This window comes from Dermacentor variabilis, chromosome 1 (genome assembly GCF_050947875.1).
Source record: "Dermacentor variabilis isolate Ectoservices chromosome 1, ASM5094787v1, whole genome shotgun sequence".
NCBI lineage: Eukaryota > Metazoa > Arthropoda > Arachnida > Ixodida > Ixodidae > Dermacentor > Dermacentor variabilis.
The window spans coordinates 128,308,775-128,327,617 of record NC_134568.1 but is presented as its reverse complement, the minus strand read 5'-3'; the positions used below and the strand labels follow the sequence as shown (position 1 = coordinate 128,327,617).

At 45.9% G+C, this 18,843-nt stretch overlaps 1 protein-coding gene across 1 annotated transcript in view; it reads left to right on the top strand.

The window, feature by feature from the left end:
- The window catches only part of LOC142584709 (glycosyltransferase 25 family member-like), a 45,585-nt gene extending 27,216 nt beyond the window's left edge, over positions 1-18,369 (top strand). Inside the window, exons 3-6 of the mRNA XM_075694940.1 lie at positions 6,329-6,386; positions 13,810-13,931; positions 14,578-14,781; positions 17,177-18,369. Coding sequence (XP_075551055.1) covers positions 6,329-6,386; positions 13,810-13,931; positions 14,578-14,781; positions 17,177-17,405 — 613 coding nt within the window. The 3' untranslated portion in view covers positions 17,406-18,369. The remainder of the gene's footprint in view (positions 1-6,328; positions 6,387-13,809; positions 13,932-14,577; positions 14,782-17,176) is intronic.
- The last annotated feature ends 474 nt before the right edge of the window (positions 18,370-18,843 follow it).

Genomic DNA, 18,843 nt, shown 5'->3' with positions numbered 1-18,843 from the left:
GATTAAACAACGATTCGATGGATTAGAGAATAGAAAAGCGGCACTAGAAAGCACACCAAAGTATATTCGGCCAGCAGGCGCGGGACCGTCTAAAAGCAAACCGTATAGCAGACTGAATGCGGTAGAATATAGCAAGGCCACCAGGAAAGAACAGATAAATCAAAATGGCGCCGCGTAACCAATACGCGATTTGGCATTGGAACTGCCGCGGGTATCGTCGCAAGCGAGGAAACCTGCAGCAGTTCGTAACAAGTATGGAGATGCCAGATGTCATCGCCCTGCAGGAGACCGGGGGGAGGGCAAAATTATCGGGGTATAAATCTTACAGTGCTTCCGGCGAGAAGGCAACCGTCACGATGCTGATACACAGAAACCTCTCGGCTGTCGAGCACGATACCGGTATGCGCGACACAGACCACGTCCTGATTGAAATAATCCCCTCCCGGAAAGAGAATTTTGTTTTGTTCTCAACATATACAGTCCACCCCGACACAAGCCCAAATTCGGCCCACTCTTCCGCAAAGCGCTGAGCGTAGCGCACAAACAGGCGCTAGTCGTGGTCGGCGATTTTAACGCGCCACACGCGGCTTGAGGATACAGCATAGAGAAGGTTAGGGGCCGAAGCCGATGGGCAGACGCTCAGCACGAAGGACTAACGCTCATAATTGACCCTGAGGCACCAACCAAGGGTGCTATAACGTAAAACTGTTTTAAACTTTTCTATTCCAATTCTGCAATCAGCACTCCCCGATGGGTCAAAAACTTTTTTGGACCACCCCTACTTCACCTGCCTGTCACGCGACGTCACGAAAACCGCGATAACTCCTCATCTGATATGACGTGTACACTAATTCTGCATGATTTGACCGAACAAAAGAAAAATAGTTATTTCTGATTCAACGCCTTTTCCCCATTAGCCCTCGGCAATTGGTCAAAAGTTTTCGGGCTGCACCAACTTCCCTGCCTGTCGCGCGACGTCACAAAACCGCAAGAACTCACCGCGTCGAAGTGACGTGTACGCGTTAAGGATGCATTTATATGCCGAACAAAACTGAATTTTATTCTGAATAGTCGCAGGCTGCCTCGTTCTGAAAGGAATAAAAGATGGCTGCCGCCGATCGCTCAGGCATTTGCTACTTGCACCTGCCGGAGAGCATGGGTTTATTTGCGTATAATAAAACCTTTTGCGTGGCCGTGTAACGTTTTCGAGCCCTTTCGGCACGTTTACGACCTCGTTCTGCCAACTCTTCTTAGCTGAGAATCCATTTTAGCGTCATTCCTAAACTTCCCTAGCATGCCGCCGTGATTTTCGACCAGCCGCCGCAAGCTAAGTAAGGGAAAGCGGACCAGTCGCAGACGCCGGCACCACCCTATTCATCCGGTTATCGATTCTCAGTGCAGTGGCTCGACCCCATCGAATCCCTCTCTACTTAAAGGGGTTCCTCGCCTCTTGTCAGCCAGTTAGATAAGACAAACCGCTCAATGTGCGTAATGTTATTCGTTTTTCAAGCAAACAATAGTGGCCTCATACGAACGAGGAGAGCATTTGATTGGTCTGCTCAGACAACGCTGCGGGTGACCACCCGATGCTTGCGTCGGCGGTTACGCATATTTTACGTTAGGAGATTGGAATAAAAACATATTGGAATAGTTTTACGTTATAGGGCCCCAGAATAAGAAACAGCGTAACCAACGACATGACACCAGATCTCACATTTACGAAGAATGTAGCAGATTATCAATGGAGAAACTAACAGGAAAGCTTAGGTAGTGGCCACTACATCGTCGTCACAACGGTACAAGCAGGCCCAAGGAAAAAGAAGGGTAGAGAACTGAAACTTGTAGAATGGTACTCTTTACGTAAAATCCAACAAGAAGATGCAGAAGATACTATAACGGACATCGAGAAATGGGCAGAGAAACTACAAGAAAGCATTAAATGAGCTACCAAGCTGTTCTAGAGGAGGCAGGGATAGAGGAGATGGATAGCAGATTATTGCACATGTGGGAAGCGAAAGGTAGTATGCTGAAAAGATGGAAAAAGCAGAAACGTAATCGGAAATTAAGGAAGAGAATTGTGGAATTAAACAAGGAAATCGAGATATATGCAAATTGGTTATCCCAACGAAAAATGGTAAGCCACGTGGGACTTGATGTAAAGGCAAATAGGAATGTCCAAGACTTGGAACATTCTCCGATGCCTCTTGGACCCCGGCAGTACAAATACCATACAAAGACACAATCTACAGAAGGTTATACACAGCTACGACGGTACAAAAGAAGAGCTCTTTCGAGAGCTCCAAGAAATGGAGGTTGTAGATGCGGATAGAGAACGGCTCCCGGATTACCTAGGTAACGAGAATCCTGATCTTAATGCCCCTATTACGGAGGCAGAAGTCAGATATGAACTTACCACGTTCAACCCGAAATCTGCACCAGGACCTGATTGGGTAAGCAACAAAACACTCAGGAACCTCGACGATGTATCCATCCGAGCTCTCACGGACTACATGAATAACTGCTGGGAGCAAGGTGGTATTCCAAGTCGATGGAAATCAGCCCAAATCATTTTTGTACCGAAGCCTGGAAAGAAACCACAACTAACGAGTTTAAGGCCCATATCGCTAACATCCTGCGTCGGTAAACTCATGGAACATGTGGTTCACATACGCCTCACGAAATACATGGATGATGGAGGGCTTTACCCATATACCATGGTTGGATTTCGACCTAAGTTATCGACACAGGACATTATGCTCAAACTAAAGCATCAGACCATAGATGCGGATGAGAAAACTCTAGGCACCAAGGCAATACTGGGTCTCGATCTAACCAAGGCCTTTCACACCGTCACGCACAAGGTAATACTACAAGATCTTCAAAAGCTGGATGTAGGGCGTAAAACATACGCGTGCGTCAAATACTTCTTGACGGATTGTATCGCAAAGATTTCAATTGGAGAGTTCAAATCGGAGGCGCTCAAACTAGGTAAAAGGGTACCCCACAGGGTTCATTCGTGTCTCCCTTTCTCTTCAACGTGGCAATGATCGCTCTACCTGCGAGACTCGAAAATATAGAAGGACTCGGACACAGCCTCTACGCGGACGACATCACCCTTTGGGTGGCGGGTGGAAGCGATGGGCATGTGGAAGAGATCCTTCAAACAGCAGTAAACACGGTGGAAGACTACATCAAAGACAAGGGACTGAGATGCTCCTAGCAAAAACCAGAACTTCTGCTCTATAGGCCCACATGCAGGGGTCGAAAAAGCATTAGGGAAAGGCCGGGCATTGTGGTCACAGTAGAAGGCACCACGATACCGATAGTGGAGAGCCTGAGAATAATGGGATTCCTCGTGTCCGAACACGGCCATCACGGAGAAACAATTAGACTACTAGACAATAGTGTTCAACAAACAATCAGACTAATAAAGCGGATATCCAACAGGCACTATGGCATGAAAAAGCACAATCTCATCCGACTAATAGAAACATTCGTAATCAGTCGTATTGTATATGTGATCCCTTACCTCAATCTCTACGCTGCGGAGAAAGCCAAGATAGAATGCATTGTTAGAAAGGTGTATAAGCAAGCCTTTGGACGTCAGGCAAATACGTCAAACGAGAAATTCTTGGCGCTCGTCATGCGCAACACCCTAGACGAACTTATTGACGCCCAGAGAGTAGCGCACTGTGAAAGGCTTACACAGAGTTTGACGGGGAGACACTTCTTAGATGACATCGGAATAACTTACGAAGCACTGCACGGAGTGTGTAGAGACATCCCACGGAAAATAAGGGAACATCTATCGATACCCGCAATCCCCAGAAACACGCACCCGGAGTTTCACCAAGATCGAAGAAACGCAAGAGCGAGAGCTCTCCACAAAAGACTCCGTAGTGCCAGGGACGTGGTCTATGTGGACGCGGCGGAGTACGCTAATAGACAGTATGTCGATAGCTGGTACGAGTCTAGCGGGTGACTGCAGAGTTAGTGGCACGGTAAAAACAGGGAAGGTGTAGGTGGTGGAGGAGGCTGCCTTAGCACTGGCAATAGCCTTCACGGAGGCTAACTTCGCAGTAAGCGACTTCAAGACAGCCGTCAATAACTATGCAAAAGGATGAATCTAGCCAGAAGCGCTGAGAATTTTAAACAACTTTCGTGAAGATCGAGACATTCACATTATATGGGCACCCGAACACTCCTCCCTTCCCGGGAACGAAATAGTGCAAAACCTGGCTCGAGAACTGACCGGCCGAGCAGGTGACATGCAACAAATACTGGGAACGGAGAGAGACCGGATGACCAGCTCTAACGAGATCACCAAACACTATAAATTGGAAAGGGCCCATTTCCCCCCGGCACACTCCTCGCTGAGTAGAAGGCAAGCGACGGCATGGAGCCTCTTACAAACAGATACATATCCGAACCCGGTGGCCTACCACCGCTACTACCCGGACCTTTACACGGATAGATGTAGATCCTGTCAAGAAAGAGCGGACCTACAGCACATGGTTTGGGCTTGTCCTCGGACACGCACACAGAATAAAGTAAACAAGACCAGAGAGCAGTGGGAGACCGCGTTGCTCAGCTGTGCACCGGAAGACCAACTCAAGGCAATCCGGCAGGCCGAAGATGCCGCCAGGGCCCAAGGGCTCCAGGCCGTCATCTAGGTAGAGAGGCCTAGGTCTCAAATCTGCAGTGCACAAATAAAGTTTATTCCTCCTCCTCCTCATAATTGACTAATTGACAAAAAATTCATTAATTAAGTTTGTAACTAATGACCTTACGACACATATTGCAATTTACAAGTTCTATCGGGATTGGCTGCAAGGCATATCGACTTGAAAAGAATTGTTTGGATGACATAATTTACGAGATAGGCACCGTCAAACTTTTTTGCGTTAGAAATGCACTTTTGTCCCACATGCTTTCTTGTTAAAACGTCGGTTTACGCATTTAAGCACAAAGGTAACTAGAGCGCCAACGAATTTCTCTGCAAAGTTCGGGAATTAATATCTCGAAATTGGTGTAATCCTGAGAACTCGTTCCATGTGGATCCAATTTGCGAACTCTCCGGCTATAATTTATAAATTGCAATATGTGCCGCAAGGTAATTTGTTAAAATTTTAATTGGTGAATTGTGGTTAGTTAGTCGATTAGGAATTGAAATTTTCTGTCGATGTCTGCCCTTTCGAGTAGACCAGCTCATGGACTAGCATTGTGCTATCTGCTACGGGCATTTTTTTTTTAATTCGAAAGTGTTTGCTGAAACACCTGGTCTATACTATAACTGAAGGGCGACTCGGTGGTCTTTGTCTCTTTTTCGCCACTTTCGGGAAATGGCGAGATTACGCGCCGTGGTGACTGAACTGCGAACGATTCTACTGCCGCGCACGTAGTCGGCAGGCTAGATTACCGGCTCACAGCTTAGCCAAAGTCGGAATGCGAAAGCAGTACGTGTACACTGAGATTTCGTCGGAATATTTTGCACAGAACAGGGTCAGCTTTCCGTGTCATACTCACTGCGCCGCAACTTCGAAAAATAAAATCATTGAACTCTAACTGTAAACTGTGAAATCTGCCTTCTTTTGCACATTGCCTGCACTCTCAAAAACGCGGACAACTGGCAGCTCCTTGTTTCGGGAGTTGCAGCTTAGTACTTACTCCATTTTCAGTAGTTCTCGTATTACACGTGTGATGACCGTTTCGTTCTGATCGAGTGCAAGCTGCATTAACGTACCCATGTTTACACCTGCCTTCGTATGCAAGGAAGACCGACAGCTTTCGTCTCGGGTTTTTTTTTTTTCCTTCTTTACCGGTGTGCTATGAGAGGCGTCGGCCGTGCGTCTCGACCTTAACTCTGTGTGTTTAGGTGGCATGTTACCTGCACTAGTGGGATCTGTTTTCGTTTGTGTGCTCCGAGAGGCAATACATAATGTTTAATTCAGCATACTGAAAAGACCACTTTCATGGAATAGCACGGACATTTCTCTCACTTTCCTCCCTGCAAAGGCGAAAACACCCTTGCGCTTATGTTAGAAGCACGGTCCGCAAGCTTGCTGTTCAAAACTGCCATAACTTCCGGAGAACGCATAGATTCTACTTTGTTGACTCTATCGTTCAGGTACGTGGTGCAGGGGCGTTCAAAAGGTTTTTATCTTACACTAGCGTTCGAAATGGTCTATGCTGTTTTACTGCGTGCCATGGTGAAGGAGTCTTTGCTGTGTGTGCAGGCTGACTTGAGCTGTTTCGCGAAGGCTGCGTGTAGTGTGACTTCCACTTTCTGTTTGTGTTTCATGCAGGCTTGATCATTTCTTTTTTACAGACCCATCACGGCCGGTGAAATTGGGTGTTTTATGAGCCACTACAACATCTGGAAAGACGTGAGTTACTCCTCAGATAACCCCGTTGACACTCACCTGGGCCGGTATAATGTAGCGATTCCTTCCGCTCGATCCATAGCATCGAGCGGAAGGAACCGCCCTGACTATTCACGAAGCGCAAAAGTAATGACACTGGCACAGAATCGTTACATGACCTCGGCCTTGATTTCTTCTTCTTCGTCTTTGTCATGCTTTGGGCTAGCAACTGCAGTGTGGGTGCTACCCGCCGTTTTTGCTTAGTGCACATACGGCGTTACGCTGCTATAGGCACGAGGTCGCGGGATCAAACCCCGTTCACGGCGCCGCACTTCGATGCGGGTGAAATGCATAAACGCCCGTGTGCCGTGCTTTGGGCGCACGTTAAAGAACCCCATGTGGTCATGGTTAATTTGGAGTCCCCCACTACGACGTGTCTCAGCGGCCACATTTAATGTTACAACTCCAGAATTAAATTTTCTGTGTGATCGCTGCGCCATTATCTATGTTTGTATGCATGCGCGTGTGCACGTACGCACATTGCTGAGACCATCCCATTCAGAATTTTTTCTAAAGTGGTTGACTGGACTCCCCGTTAGTTTTGGGTACAGCATGTCGTCGTTTGCAACCGTCCGTGGGTTCGTTCGCCTTTTGTCTGCCCATCAGCACATGTTAAAAACAAAGAACGAAGCAGGTGGATTCGTACTAGACCGTTTTTGTGGGAAATCGCAAGATGTATGTTAAAGGCTTGCAAACGTCGGGTTTGGGCTCCAGAAGCAATGAAACGCGCTACCTTCTCATTTGGCTACTGCGTCAATGGCGGCAATCGTACATGGTGCATGGCAATGGCGGCAATCCGCCGGCTGCTCCCGGAGTCGTGCTTGTACTCCCGAATTCTGTATTCCTGTAGGACGCGCCGAACAATTAGAGCCACGCGTATACGAACGCAGCAGCGTGTGGTCGCTCGTACGAACGGACAAGTTCAGCTGAAGGTGACGGAAGTTTTCCAGGCTGCCGCGCAACCGCAATGCCAACATCTTTATTATTATTATTATTATTATTATTATTATTATTATTATTATTATTATTATTATTATTATTATTATTATTATTATTATTATTATTATTAAACGTATTTAAGGAGAGCTTGGTGCCTATGTGTGGCGCCGGCTACTCCTCTTCTCTTACAGAATAGTTATCGTCGGAAAGTTGTCAACGATCACAAAACTGGACTAATAAACACATGAACTAACATTCACGTACTAAGTCTGAGTAGTACAATATAAAGATATGTTCGTGCAACAGAAGAGTTCACGTAGCATAGATACTCACATAGCCGAAGTGTTCACATGCAACGCATGTGTTCACGTAGCATAGATGTTCACAAAACCAAGATGTTGGGCCCTTGAATATCGCATTCTAAATGCAACACATACAAAACCAACATGAATACGAAGACACAATGAACATGTAATTAAGGGTGCCTGTTAATAATAATGCTAGCAATAACTGTTGTATGACTTAGTATTCTTGTAATATTTCTGATTCCTCCAAAAATTGTACTAAGGCGCGCGCAGCGATGTTTTGAAGTTTTTCTGTTCGCCATGGACCTAAATTTTTCCTAAGGATAGTGGCCGTCTATCCAAGCCGTGTAGTTTTTCCGAAAGGATCTTGCGGGGAGCATCAAGATTTTTACAGTGTAGAAGAAGGTGTTCTATGTCTTCTTCGGTCTCTTCACATCAGCGTGTAGCACTTTTAGTTTGCTTATCCTATACATGGAAGCATTTAGTATACGCAGTGCCTAGCCGAAGCCTGTGAACTGTTGTTTCTACAGATTGACTAACTTTAAACGGAATAATGAATTATATTAGAGGATCTATATTATATAATTGAGAGTCCTGCGCGTCATTTATGAACCAAGTTTCCTTGAACAACCTACCACATAGTTTGTTCAATAGACATCGCGCAACACTCGCCGCGGGAGGAAGCAATGATAATTCATTTTCTTGTTGTGCTGCACGTGCCATGTGATCAGCTGTTACATTTTCTATGATTTCACAGTGACTTTGAATTCACTTGAAAGTGCGCCGTGTTGTAGATCTTTCGTTATGGCGTATGTCTTCTGTATTTTGTCTGTCAATGTGCTGTTTGCTTTTCTTAAGCTGATTTGATTTTAACACAACAATGAGGCTTGTGAGTAACTCAGAATTACCCAGCGAAGTGGTTCTGACTGCTGACATATGCAACGTAAAGCAGAAAGTATTGCGTAACGTTCTGCCGTTGTGGACGTTGTAAATTGACAAAGCTTACGAGCTCCTTTCTCTTGGTATGGAGGTATATGAAACGCAGATGTAGAGCTTTGTTTCCAGCATGATCCGTTGGTATACACGTGAATGCTATCTACGCACTTAGTGCAAAGATGTGATAAAGTTAATTGCTTTATCACAACTATGGGCATATTACATGTGCGACCTACTCCAGGAATTGAAGTGACTATTTCTGGAATCGCTAGTCGCCACGGGGGATGAGTTGCGCAAGTAGGCCAGTATTCGTAAGCAGGCAGTAAGTGTTTGCACCGCCGTATTTCTTCATGTATGCGTGCAGCGGTTCTTTCCTTAAGGTCTTGGCATGGTGGATGTTTAGCGTTTTGTGTTGCCAAACGAAAAAAAGTGACGACAAGTATGCGTAAATCTTAGTGCATGAAAAGTTGGTTGGCGGGACTCAGCAATTACCAAAGCACTGGCAGCTGCACGCGGAACACCAAGACATCTGTGCCCAGCGGCGCAAAAATTATGGTGGTTGATATGGAAAGCATGTGTGGCGCAAGTACATGGCGGCTTTCTGCCCCTTGAGTAGGCAGCCGTGGCGCTGCCTCTGCGCACGCCTGTACTGCTTTTGCATTTGCGTTGTTCAGTTGTTTAAGGCGTTACCCTTAGGTCTCTACACCATGATGCCTCGCGCCTGCACCACATTCCCCCACAAGTTGCCTAATATGGGTATACGGGCACATGGTAATTAAAACTTGTGCAGGAATCGTCACGGCTATAATGAATATAGCTTTGCCAAGTAGGAATTATAAGGAAAATGGGATGCAGAAGGTGTTTCGTGCCTATGGGACCGTGGCAAATGCGACTCGCTTAGCGCCGCGGGATAAGAGAGGGGATTCCAACCTGCGCGCCGCTGCTGGTGCCGGGACTCTCGTCACGGATGCGACGGTGTCACCGCTAGAAGTAAAGATTTAGTTTGCGGTGTCAAAAGTAACCGTTATGTTGCGTAAGTAGTATGCCTTCGTCTTTACTTTCTAGCCGATTCCACAGTATTCTTCGCGACCTGCACGTGGTTTCTTCACTAAATACGTCTTTCGTTAGTTTTTTATATTTTTTATTTTGATATTGCTCTCTCCCCACTGCAGGCTGTACTATATAATGAAAGGCTTACACACCACGGAATTCACGTGGTCTGGCCTAGACACACACAAAGTATCTGCATCGTGTGGCCCCCACGTACCTTAACGCGTAAACTCCGGCCGATAAATGGTTAAGCGTGAACAACATAAGATCTGCGCAATGCCGCAGAGGCTAACACGCAAACTTGTGACGGGTGTACCTAGGTGGAGGATACTTGTGGTTATGACAGGTCATAAATTCACTGGTGTCCTGAAGAAGGCTTTTCCTAATGTTTCGCGTCTTTGCTCAGCCATATGAACTTTCAGCACTATACAATTAGACGCACTCTGGTCGATTTGCTGTGGTGCGAGAGTAAGAGTTACTGTCGCGAATGGCTGTTAGCGGCGATAAGGTGGAGTGGCGCCCTCTCGCGAGTGACGTCACGACCAGAGCACCGTTCGCTCTCGTTAGCTTGGCTGCAGCGCGCGCTGGCTTAGCTTCGTGCAGAAGTAAGCACGCGCGCGAACCATGGTTCGGCCGCTTGCAGCTGTCAAACCTTAAGAGGAAGATTGAGCTCGCGGGCTAAATGCATGGTAAAGGAGAAATCATTATCGTTTCTTCAACCACTGTACCAAATTTGATGAGGTTTGTAGAATTTAACAGAAAATGTTAAAATCTAGTGACTGTTGGTAGCGAATTTTGGATTTAGGGGTTTAGCTTTAAAACTGGATCTCTTGAAGATCGCTAATTTTTAGTAAACGAAACTATAAGTTTACGACTCTGTAACTCAGCAATAACAAAACGATATCACAAAAACTGTGAATTACATGAATTAGTACATCTAAAGCGGAGAAAATCGATGTATTATGTGTGGCTCTGAATTTGACCACTAATATGTGAGTGGAACTTTGGCAATATCCTTGTAAACAATGCAACAAAGACGTGCAAGATATAAATTGATGTATCGAGTTTGTCCGGTGTCGGTTCTCTAGCGGATGAAGTTTACAGAACTGCGATATCTGTTTTTGGTGCAGGGCTACGAATTTGTAAACTTGGTGCTACTATATTTTTCAAGCTCACCAATTTTTGAGAATCGGACACGTGGAAATCTACCAGACATATACACCAATACACTACTTATGTAAGGCATGACCCAACTTGTCTCGCTTTTATGTGAACAAGAGACCCGTAGTGGACTCGAAACGTCATAAACTCTGTTTTTATTTAAACTTTGGCCAGTGTTTGTTTGCTGTCAAGAAGAAAATGTACACCCCTCGCCAGGCGGTGTTCCGTCGAACCCTGGACTATATTGGAAGCTATGTAGTGTTGCAGGGATCTACTGTTTTTGCATTGCAAGGGTTTCCCGTGTGTGTGGACAAATTTTGTTGAAAAAGAAAACCCGCAAATAAAGCGTGTGAACATTTGTACGATATGTCGCTCAAACTATAAGATTGCCTTTATTATTTAGCCCATTCATTTAGATTGGAATTCCTAAGCTAAATATTCCTATTAAGATCAAGAGCCGAACTATTAAAAGCGATCGACTGGATGTTTCATATAATGCAGCAGCCTTTATTCGACGATACGGCACACCCCTCTCGCAACGGCACCAACTGCCCGTCGTTATGGGGAGGTAGCTATTGCTCGCGAAACCAGTACGTTCATCACAACTTCGGATTGAAGCCCCGAAGCATGGCCTTTACAGCGCCAGTTCGAGTGCCTAGGTTATACTTTACACTCTTCACTCTAAGAACAGTTTACACCCTTTGGCGTGCCCCTTCTGCCACACGACGATAATCGTCATCTGCCTTGATGCGTTTCCTTTCTTAACGCTGCGAGGCCGGAGCTTCCCGTAACGAACGGCACGCACGTTATCAGAAGGGGCACTCCAAAGGGTGTAAACTGTTCTATGCCGATAACGCGCGTGCCGTTCGTTACTGGAAAGTTCCGGGCTCGCAGCGTTAAAGAAAGGAAACGCATCAAGGCAGATGACGATTATCGTTGTGTGGCAGAAGGGGCACGCCAAAGGGTGTAAACTGTTCTTAGAGTGTTAAGCAAAATTACATCCTTTGGGTCGCATCTTGCCACATAACGATAATTGTCATCCGCCTTGTTCGCATTTCCTTCCTTTAACGCTGCGAGCCCGGCACTTCCAAATCGCGAACGGCATGCGCGTTATGAGCATGGCAGAGCATTCTCGACAGGAAAGTTGCGGGCGCGGCGCTTTCAAGAAAGGAAACGCAAGCAAGGCAGATGACGATTATCGTTGTGTGGCAAATATACACCCCAAACAGTGTACATTTGTTTAAGAGTGTAGGTACTAGAGCTGAGTTTGTGCTGCGTTAAAGAGTAAAACCAAAATACCTTGAGCCGCAGGATGTTTGTAACAATTTTGGTTTAAGTGCGAAGAGAACTATTCACGATCGCCTGTCCACAAAGCACCGTCGCATAAAGAAGACAGACAAGCCTCCTATGAATATGCTTTATTTTGAACACGTAAGTGAATGATTAAACTTTCAGTGTATGCAGCGCGACTAATTACTTTTTATTGGCTGGAACCGTACGGCCTCAGAGGCTTGTCCAACCCAAAAAGTCCGGCCGAGCATCTGTGTCAGCTTTGCGAAACGAACCTGTCATAACTTTTCTTGAAGCAATATAAATCTGTAAATCACTGACCTCAGTTGAACATGTAGCGTTAAAAGTGAATAAGTATACTTGCAACTGTTTTACTGACTCAATCTCGATGACGGTGTTAGTTTTGTCCTCGTGCTACTGCCGGACGTTTCAGTCGACAAATGCGAAAATTGTGGCTTTTACCGGGGACTTCTAGTCGTCACAAAGCAAGATTTAACGGGTTAAAATCAAGGTAAATGTCGCAGAAGTTGGATGTAGCAGGCATATGTTACGTGTAGAAGGATCAACATTTGGGCGAGTTGGTACTGGTTGAACATCTTGAAGGGCAGCGCAATAAGACGGACAGAAGGCAGGAACACACAGGACAGCGCTGAACTCACAACTAACTTTATTCGAAGGCATACACAAACTTATGTACACAACCCATAGCCACGTGCTCTCCCATCGATGGCGTCATTATCATTGCGTAGGCAAAAACGCAAAACCCTGTAATCTAATGCTACACTATGAGTCGGCTTAAAAATTCAAACTCACTGTCATGCAAATTTAACCATGGCATGCTTACACAACGCGACCCTTTTTTTCTGATATAGTAGGCCTCAATAATCTCCCTCGTGGTCTGATTTTTATGCGCGCAAAGTATTGTGGTGTTTTTATATATTGGGGGAGTGCACCCATGCTCAGAGCAATGCCGCACGACATGCGAGTAGGCATTACCCGTTGGCGAGCGCCTTTGCTCAGACAATCTAATATTCAGGCAACGACCTGTTTGACCGATATAGACGTGACCGCAGGAAAATGGAAGCTCGTAAACAACTCCCATTCTACAGTGCACAAACGGGGAAGTATGCTTAACAGTACAGCCTTTCCCAGCATGAGTGGAGGTAGCCTGGGCCAATTTCCTATCAATCTTACTACAATTTTTTTCCCCAACAAGATGATCTCGCGGTATCGAATCCTGGCCATGGCCAGGATTCGATACCGCGAGCTCATGCTCAGCAGCCCAACACAATAGCCACTGAGCAACTACGGCAGGTGCACCTGTAATAGAGCAATGATCCGCTAGAGTGCGGTGTCGCTCAGCTCAGGTTGCTCACAAAACGCAAAATTAATCAGCAGCCCGCCAGTACGGCGTTTGCCGTAGACCACATGAATCATTTACTCAGTTTACAATTTCCGCTTTTGTACTTCAGAAGTGGCATTTCATATCAAAATGATTTCATGACAAATGCACGTGCGTAGCATGAACAGAATAATATTTCCTTTAATACATAGCGCATGGGCTAGTCATGTTGAGACTGAGTTATAGACGCGATTATTTATTTAATTTTTCTTGTTCTTGCGTGCCCGTCCCTCGTGCGTTACTTTTGGTGCACTTTTCTTTTTCAACGTTTTTTTTTGACACCTGGACTTTGCGCTTGTCGCAGATGATCGAGAATCAGCACCGCATCGCCCTTATCTTCGAGGATGACATCCGGTTCGAGCCCTATTTTCGGACAAAAATAGGGGAGCTTCTGGCTGAAGTTCGCCACCTGGACTGGGATCTCATGTGAGCAGATGTTCAAAATATCTTTGTCTTCGATGCACTCGAATCGCAGAACGATTAAACGCTCTCTTTTTCACAGCTTTACCGAATTTTGTAGTGTCGCTAATTTTAATGTTCTTCATCCATTCCACCCTGTCAGCGACCCACCCTTCCTTAACATCGTGGTGTAGGTGCTGAACAAAGAGACTGGCGCATTGTTTTGGCACTTCCGAGATCTATAACCGGTCACTTTAATCTAGCGAACGTTCCTCTGTTTGCTGCGTGCCTAAGAACGATGTACTGTCGTGAAACGTTCGGGAGTAGACTTGTCATTAAGCCGTGTGGGGGCACTGTGAATATACTGACGCCATACTTTACTCATGCAACAGTACAAACTCCGTCTTGGTTTCTCTACCATACTCTACATTCCAAAAGTGCACATTGCTAGCGAGCATGGCGCCGTCCCACGGCGATAGGTTATATCCGGCTTTGACCGGCAGACTTTTGCGACAGATAGTACATTCTCAAAACCTGAGCATCCTCACAGTCACAAATCCCCAGATTTCTTTCCTACCTTGTCATGATTGCGCACGCCATCTTATCGCGTTCAGATAGATTATCGTGGCCTCGAAACTGCACTGTGTCGAACTCGATGTCGTCTCCTGCGCAGATACCTGGGCCGCAAGCGCCTGTCGGGCTCCAAGGAACCTCTGGTGACGGGCTCCTCCCGGCTTGTCCACGTGGACTACTCCTACTGGACCCTATGCTACGCCCTGACGCTATCTGGCGCCCGCAAGCTCGTTGACGCCAACCCATTGCCCCGCATGGTGCCCGTCGACGAGTATCTTCCTATCATGTTCGACAAGCATCCTGAGTGAGACGCGCTTGTCTTTTTAATTCTTCGTTTTTTTATTGCGATAGCAAATATCAGAACACTCCAGGCGCATTTCTGCCGTCGTCGCCGTAACCGCGATGTTTCGTACAAAGTCCACGGGCGATAACATCGTCGCCGCGCACCTTATACTCTATGTGCGAGTGAAAGCGTGCCAGGGCGAGCCGGCGATGGCGGTTCAATCTCGCGCGCACGGGAAGAAAGCGGAGAGGAAGCGCGCCGTCTTCCGTCGCGCGCAAGGCACCGGGGAAGGGGAGGAAGGTGGAGGGGGGGGCGTTTATCTACGGCGGCGACTCCGTATGGCGTGGCCACCCGGGTCCTATATTAAAAGCGATCTACAATTTGTACAGAGTCTAGCTGCATCGAGGGATAATAGCTTCGTGTGCCTTCTGTTCTCGCCGTTTAGTAAACGTTGAAGCGAGAGGCGTGTGGCACGATGGTCAATTCGCTCGCTAGTGTGGGCGGTCATCGAGTGAGATATGTTCATGTTTGTTTGTGCGTGCGTGACACCGTACTTGTTAATTTAGTTAGTAAGCGAATGTTGACAAGTTTATACGACCAATAAATCTGCCATCTTTACGTCGTATAGCAGTCTACTAATTTTATATCACAATGGATGCTTCGCTTTTCGGATGAGGCTACGACTTTTTTTCCCGCCCATTTTCGCTGCTGCGGCTCTTGGTGGCGTGGCGCACTGCGATGTGTTTTAAAGAGAACGACAATTGATCTTTAAGAAACAGTCGTTTTGTTGCGCGATGGAAGCTTTCTCTTCCAAATTGTTTCGACAAGTGACGACTAAATTCAGGAATGACTGAAAAAGAATTTTAGAATTCTTCCATCTACGCAATCTCTCTATTAACTGTTAACCGACGCGGGTAACAGTGATGCCTTATAGCGATGGCAATATCACAGTGCAAAATCCTAACGAGGAGTCAGATGCGTATCTTTGGATGCGAATAAGCAAATGTTCACAAAACGACGCGATTAATTAATTAATTGAGACGCTGACACTCCTTGACAGCGCAGCACCTCCATAGAATTATAAGATATCCGCACCGCACATGCACAGCAACTCTGACATACAAAGCATCACGCGTACGTGTCTGTACAACAGCAATCGCGCGTGTCACCATGTTGGATAGGACATGCACGACCGCGGCGTTCTGTTTGTATTCGGTTGCGCACAGGACCAGGGACATTTTTTAACAAAAGCTATTTACATGGTGCAAGAACAGACTTAAGCACGCAAAAGTTATGCAGTAAACAAATCTTTTTTTAAAATCTAGATATGTCTCGTGAAATTTCTATTTTGCTTGAGAATTATTGATGCCACCAGGTATATGGTTACGTCCTGGTTCTGCCGTCCGACTTCACAAGTACAAACGTGCTCAGCTGTTAGATGGACAGACAGAGTATTTGGACACGTACTGGCAACCAGTTATTATTATTATTATTATTATTATTATTATTATTATTATTATTATTATTATTATTATTATTATTATTATTATTATTATTATTATTATTATTACTGGGAACCTGCATTTCACTAGACCTTTGACAGATACATTAAGTGACGGGCCCGCGTATTTATTGACTATGTTTCACTTCAGATTGACATCTGACGTCCCTCAGCGCAACGTCCCGTGGATATTTATAACTCATCCTATAAAGGATAAAATGCTTATTTCGTTTCCTCAATCTGATATATATATATATATATATATATATATATATATATATATATATATATATATATATATATATATATATATATATATATATATATATATATATATATATCGATACCACTACCTCATGCAAACCACGTGTCCGACTGTTGTCGGTCTCTTTAAACAACTCCAGTATTTCTTCTTGCCTTCAACATATACTTTTGTGTGCACTTCTGAGAAAATGAGCACTGCCCGTGTATATTGCGGCGAACCTCTGTGGCTCGTGTATCTCTACGCAGCCATTTTTTTATTCAAATCTTGTTCGCCTCCGTGTACCATTCACGTTTCCCAACGGAGCGCGCAGGCCATTTCGAAATCTAAACTGACAATGCGAACACGTATAAGGATTGTTTTACTCGTACTACGGCGCGGTTTGTAGCTCGCCGTGGTTTCCTTCAGGGCTTGAAACGCTTTGTCGTTGTCACTAATACGATGTTACGTTTTGGATGATAACTCCGTGATATTGACTTAATATACGTAGAACAGAGTTTCCGACGCTGAAAAATAATGACTTCTGTTTGAACTCGAAATGAAAGCTAAACAAGGACTTTGGTGTGGCTGCCTGATTCCTCATTTTATCCGCGAAGCAGAGTGAAGCAAGCCGGCTAAAATGTTTCTTTTCTCTTCGCTTATTGCTGCTGCAGGAAATCTTGGGCTGCCCACTTCCCTCGGCGTGACCTCAAGGCCTTCTCCGTGCACCCTCTGTTTGCGCACCCAACGCACTACACTGGCGAGGATCACTACATCAGCGACACCGAGGACTCGGTGGTGGTGGACACGCTAAACGCTACCGGCTCCGATCATGGTGCGGACAGCGTTCTGCCTCCTGCCGACGTAGCCAGCGAGCCCCAAGCTACGAGGGATGAGCTCTGAGAGCGCTCGCCCGCGCTTTCAGTTGCCGTCAAGGCGATACCTAACCATGGTCCACGTGTGCATGTGACAGGGATTCACACCTAAGGGGCATTAATTGCTTCACCGTTACCGCTCCACCGTTACCGTTACACGTCAAGCTTGATGCCAGCTTCGCGCGCGCTGAAACTGCACCGTGTCATGCGTCGGCATCTGGCCGGGACGGTAAACGTAGCGATAGAGCGGTACCGATGTTGCTAAAGCACTATTTTAAGGCGATGTCATCTGTGGGGCCGCTGGGGCAGCCTCCCTCGATAGGCAAACGTTCCGACAGCGCAAACGCGGCCGGATTTACTCGTAACAATTGCCTGGAACTGAGCGAAGTGTTACTGTGGGCTGGTAGTATACTTGTAATGCTTTTATACTGGGGCGACGAGTTGGAAAGCTTGCTTGCGAGGGGGTCTCTCTGCCAAATTGGGAAAGCATAAGATAGTCTGTTTTAAAAGACGCAGTATATTACTAAGAGGTGCGTGGCACTTAAAGCCAGGAAACTTCGCCAGCGTCAAAATATCGTATTCCGACGAGAACAGTGGTACATTCGCTCTGGGCTAATAAGAAAGACAATCACTGCTATTGAAACTTAATAGTACACAGTGACGGCTTGCGATACAGATAATAAAGTATTATATACTTGCTCTCTCCGAAAAAAGAAGTTGCTTTGTTTAAATGAATACCGCTACCGGCCAGTTGATAACGAAGCACATCAGCATAGCCCCTGAACGCTTTCCTGTACTGTAATTTCTTGCAGCTGACTTAGTTTTATTGAAATAACAATTGTATGCACTCTCCAAGCGAATTTTAGCCGTCGTCGTAGACGTCAGGTTCCGTATACAGGGTGTCCCAGCTAAGTTTAGCCAGAGTTTGAAAATATGCGATGCACTCTAGGAAGACGCGACCAAATGCATGTTGCTGACTATTGTATGTACTAAGTCGCAGTATTTTTATATACTGCTTAATTGCATAATTAGTCAAGGTTAATTAAGTAACTTCTGAATTAACGAAGTTAGGCAAAAAATTACAATTGATAGGTTGTAGGGTGGTTTGCAATACCTCCGATTAAACATTTTATAACGTTCTATCAAGTATTACTTTTTTTTCACTTACTGCAGATGCCCGCGAAATATTAAAAAAAAAAACACGTTACATGCCCGCTCGCGCGCCGTGATTGCAGTGCTCCCAAACGTTCCGCGTACAAATGAAAATAGCATTTAGCCGGGTGGGCTGCCGCGACAGGCCAGGGACCTGGGCGTTGGATGTGCGATTGACACCAGCAGCCGTTATCGCTTGCGTTGCTATAACGGCTGGCCTGCCGCCTTTTAAACGGGAGCATGCCCTCCTAAAGGCTATGTTCGTTTGTACGCGGAACGTTTGCGAGCACTGCAATCACGGCGCGCGAGCGGAC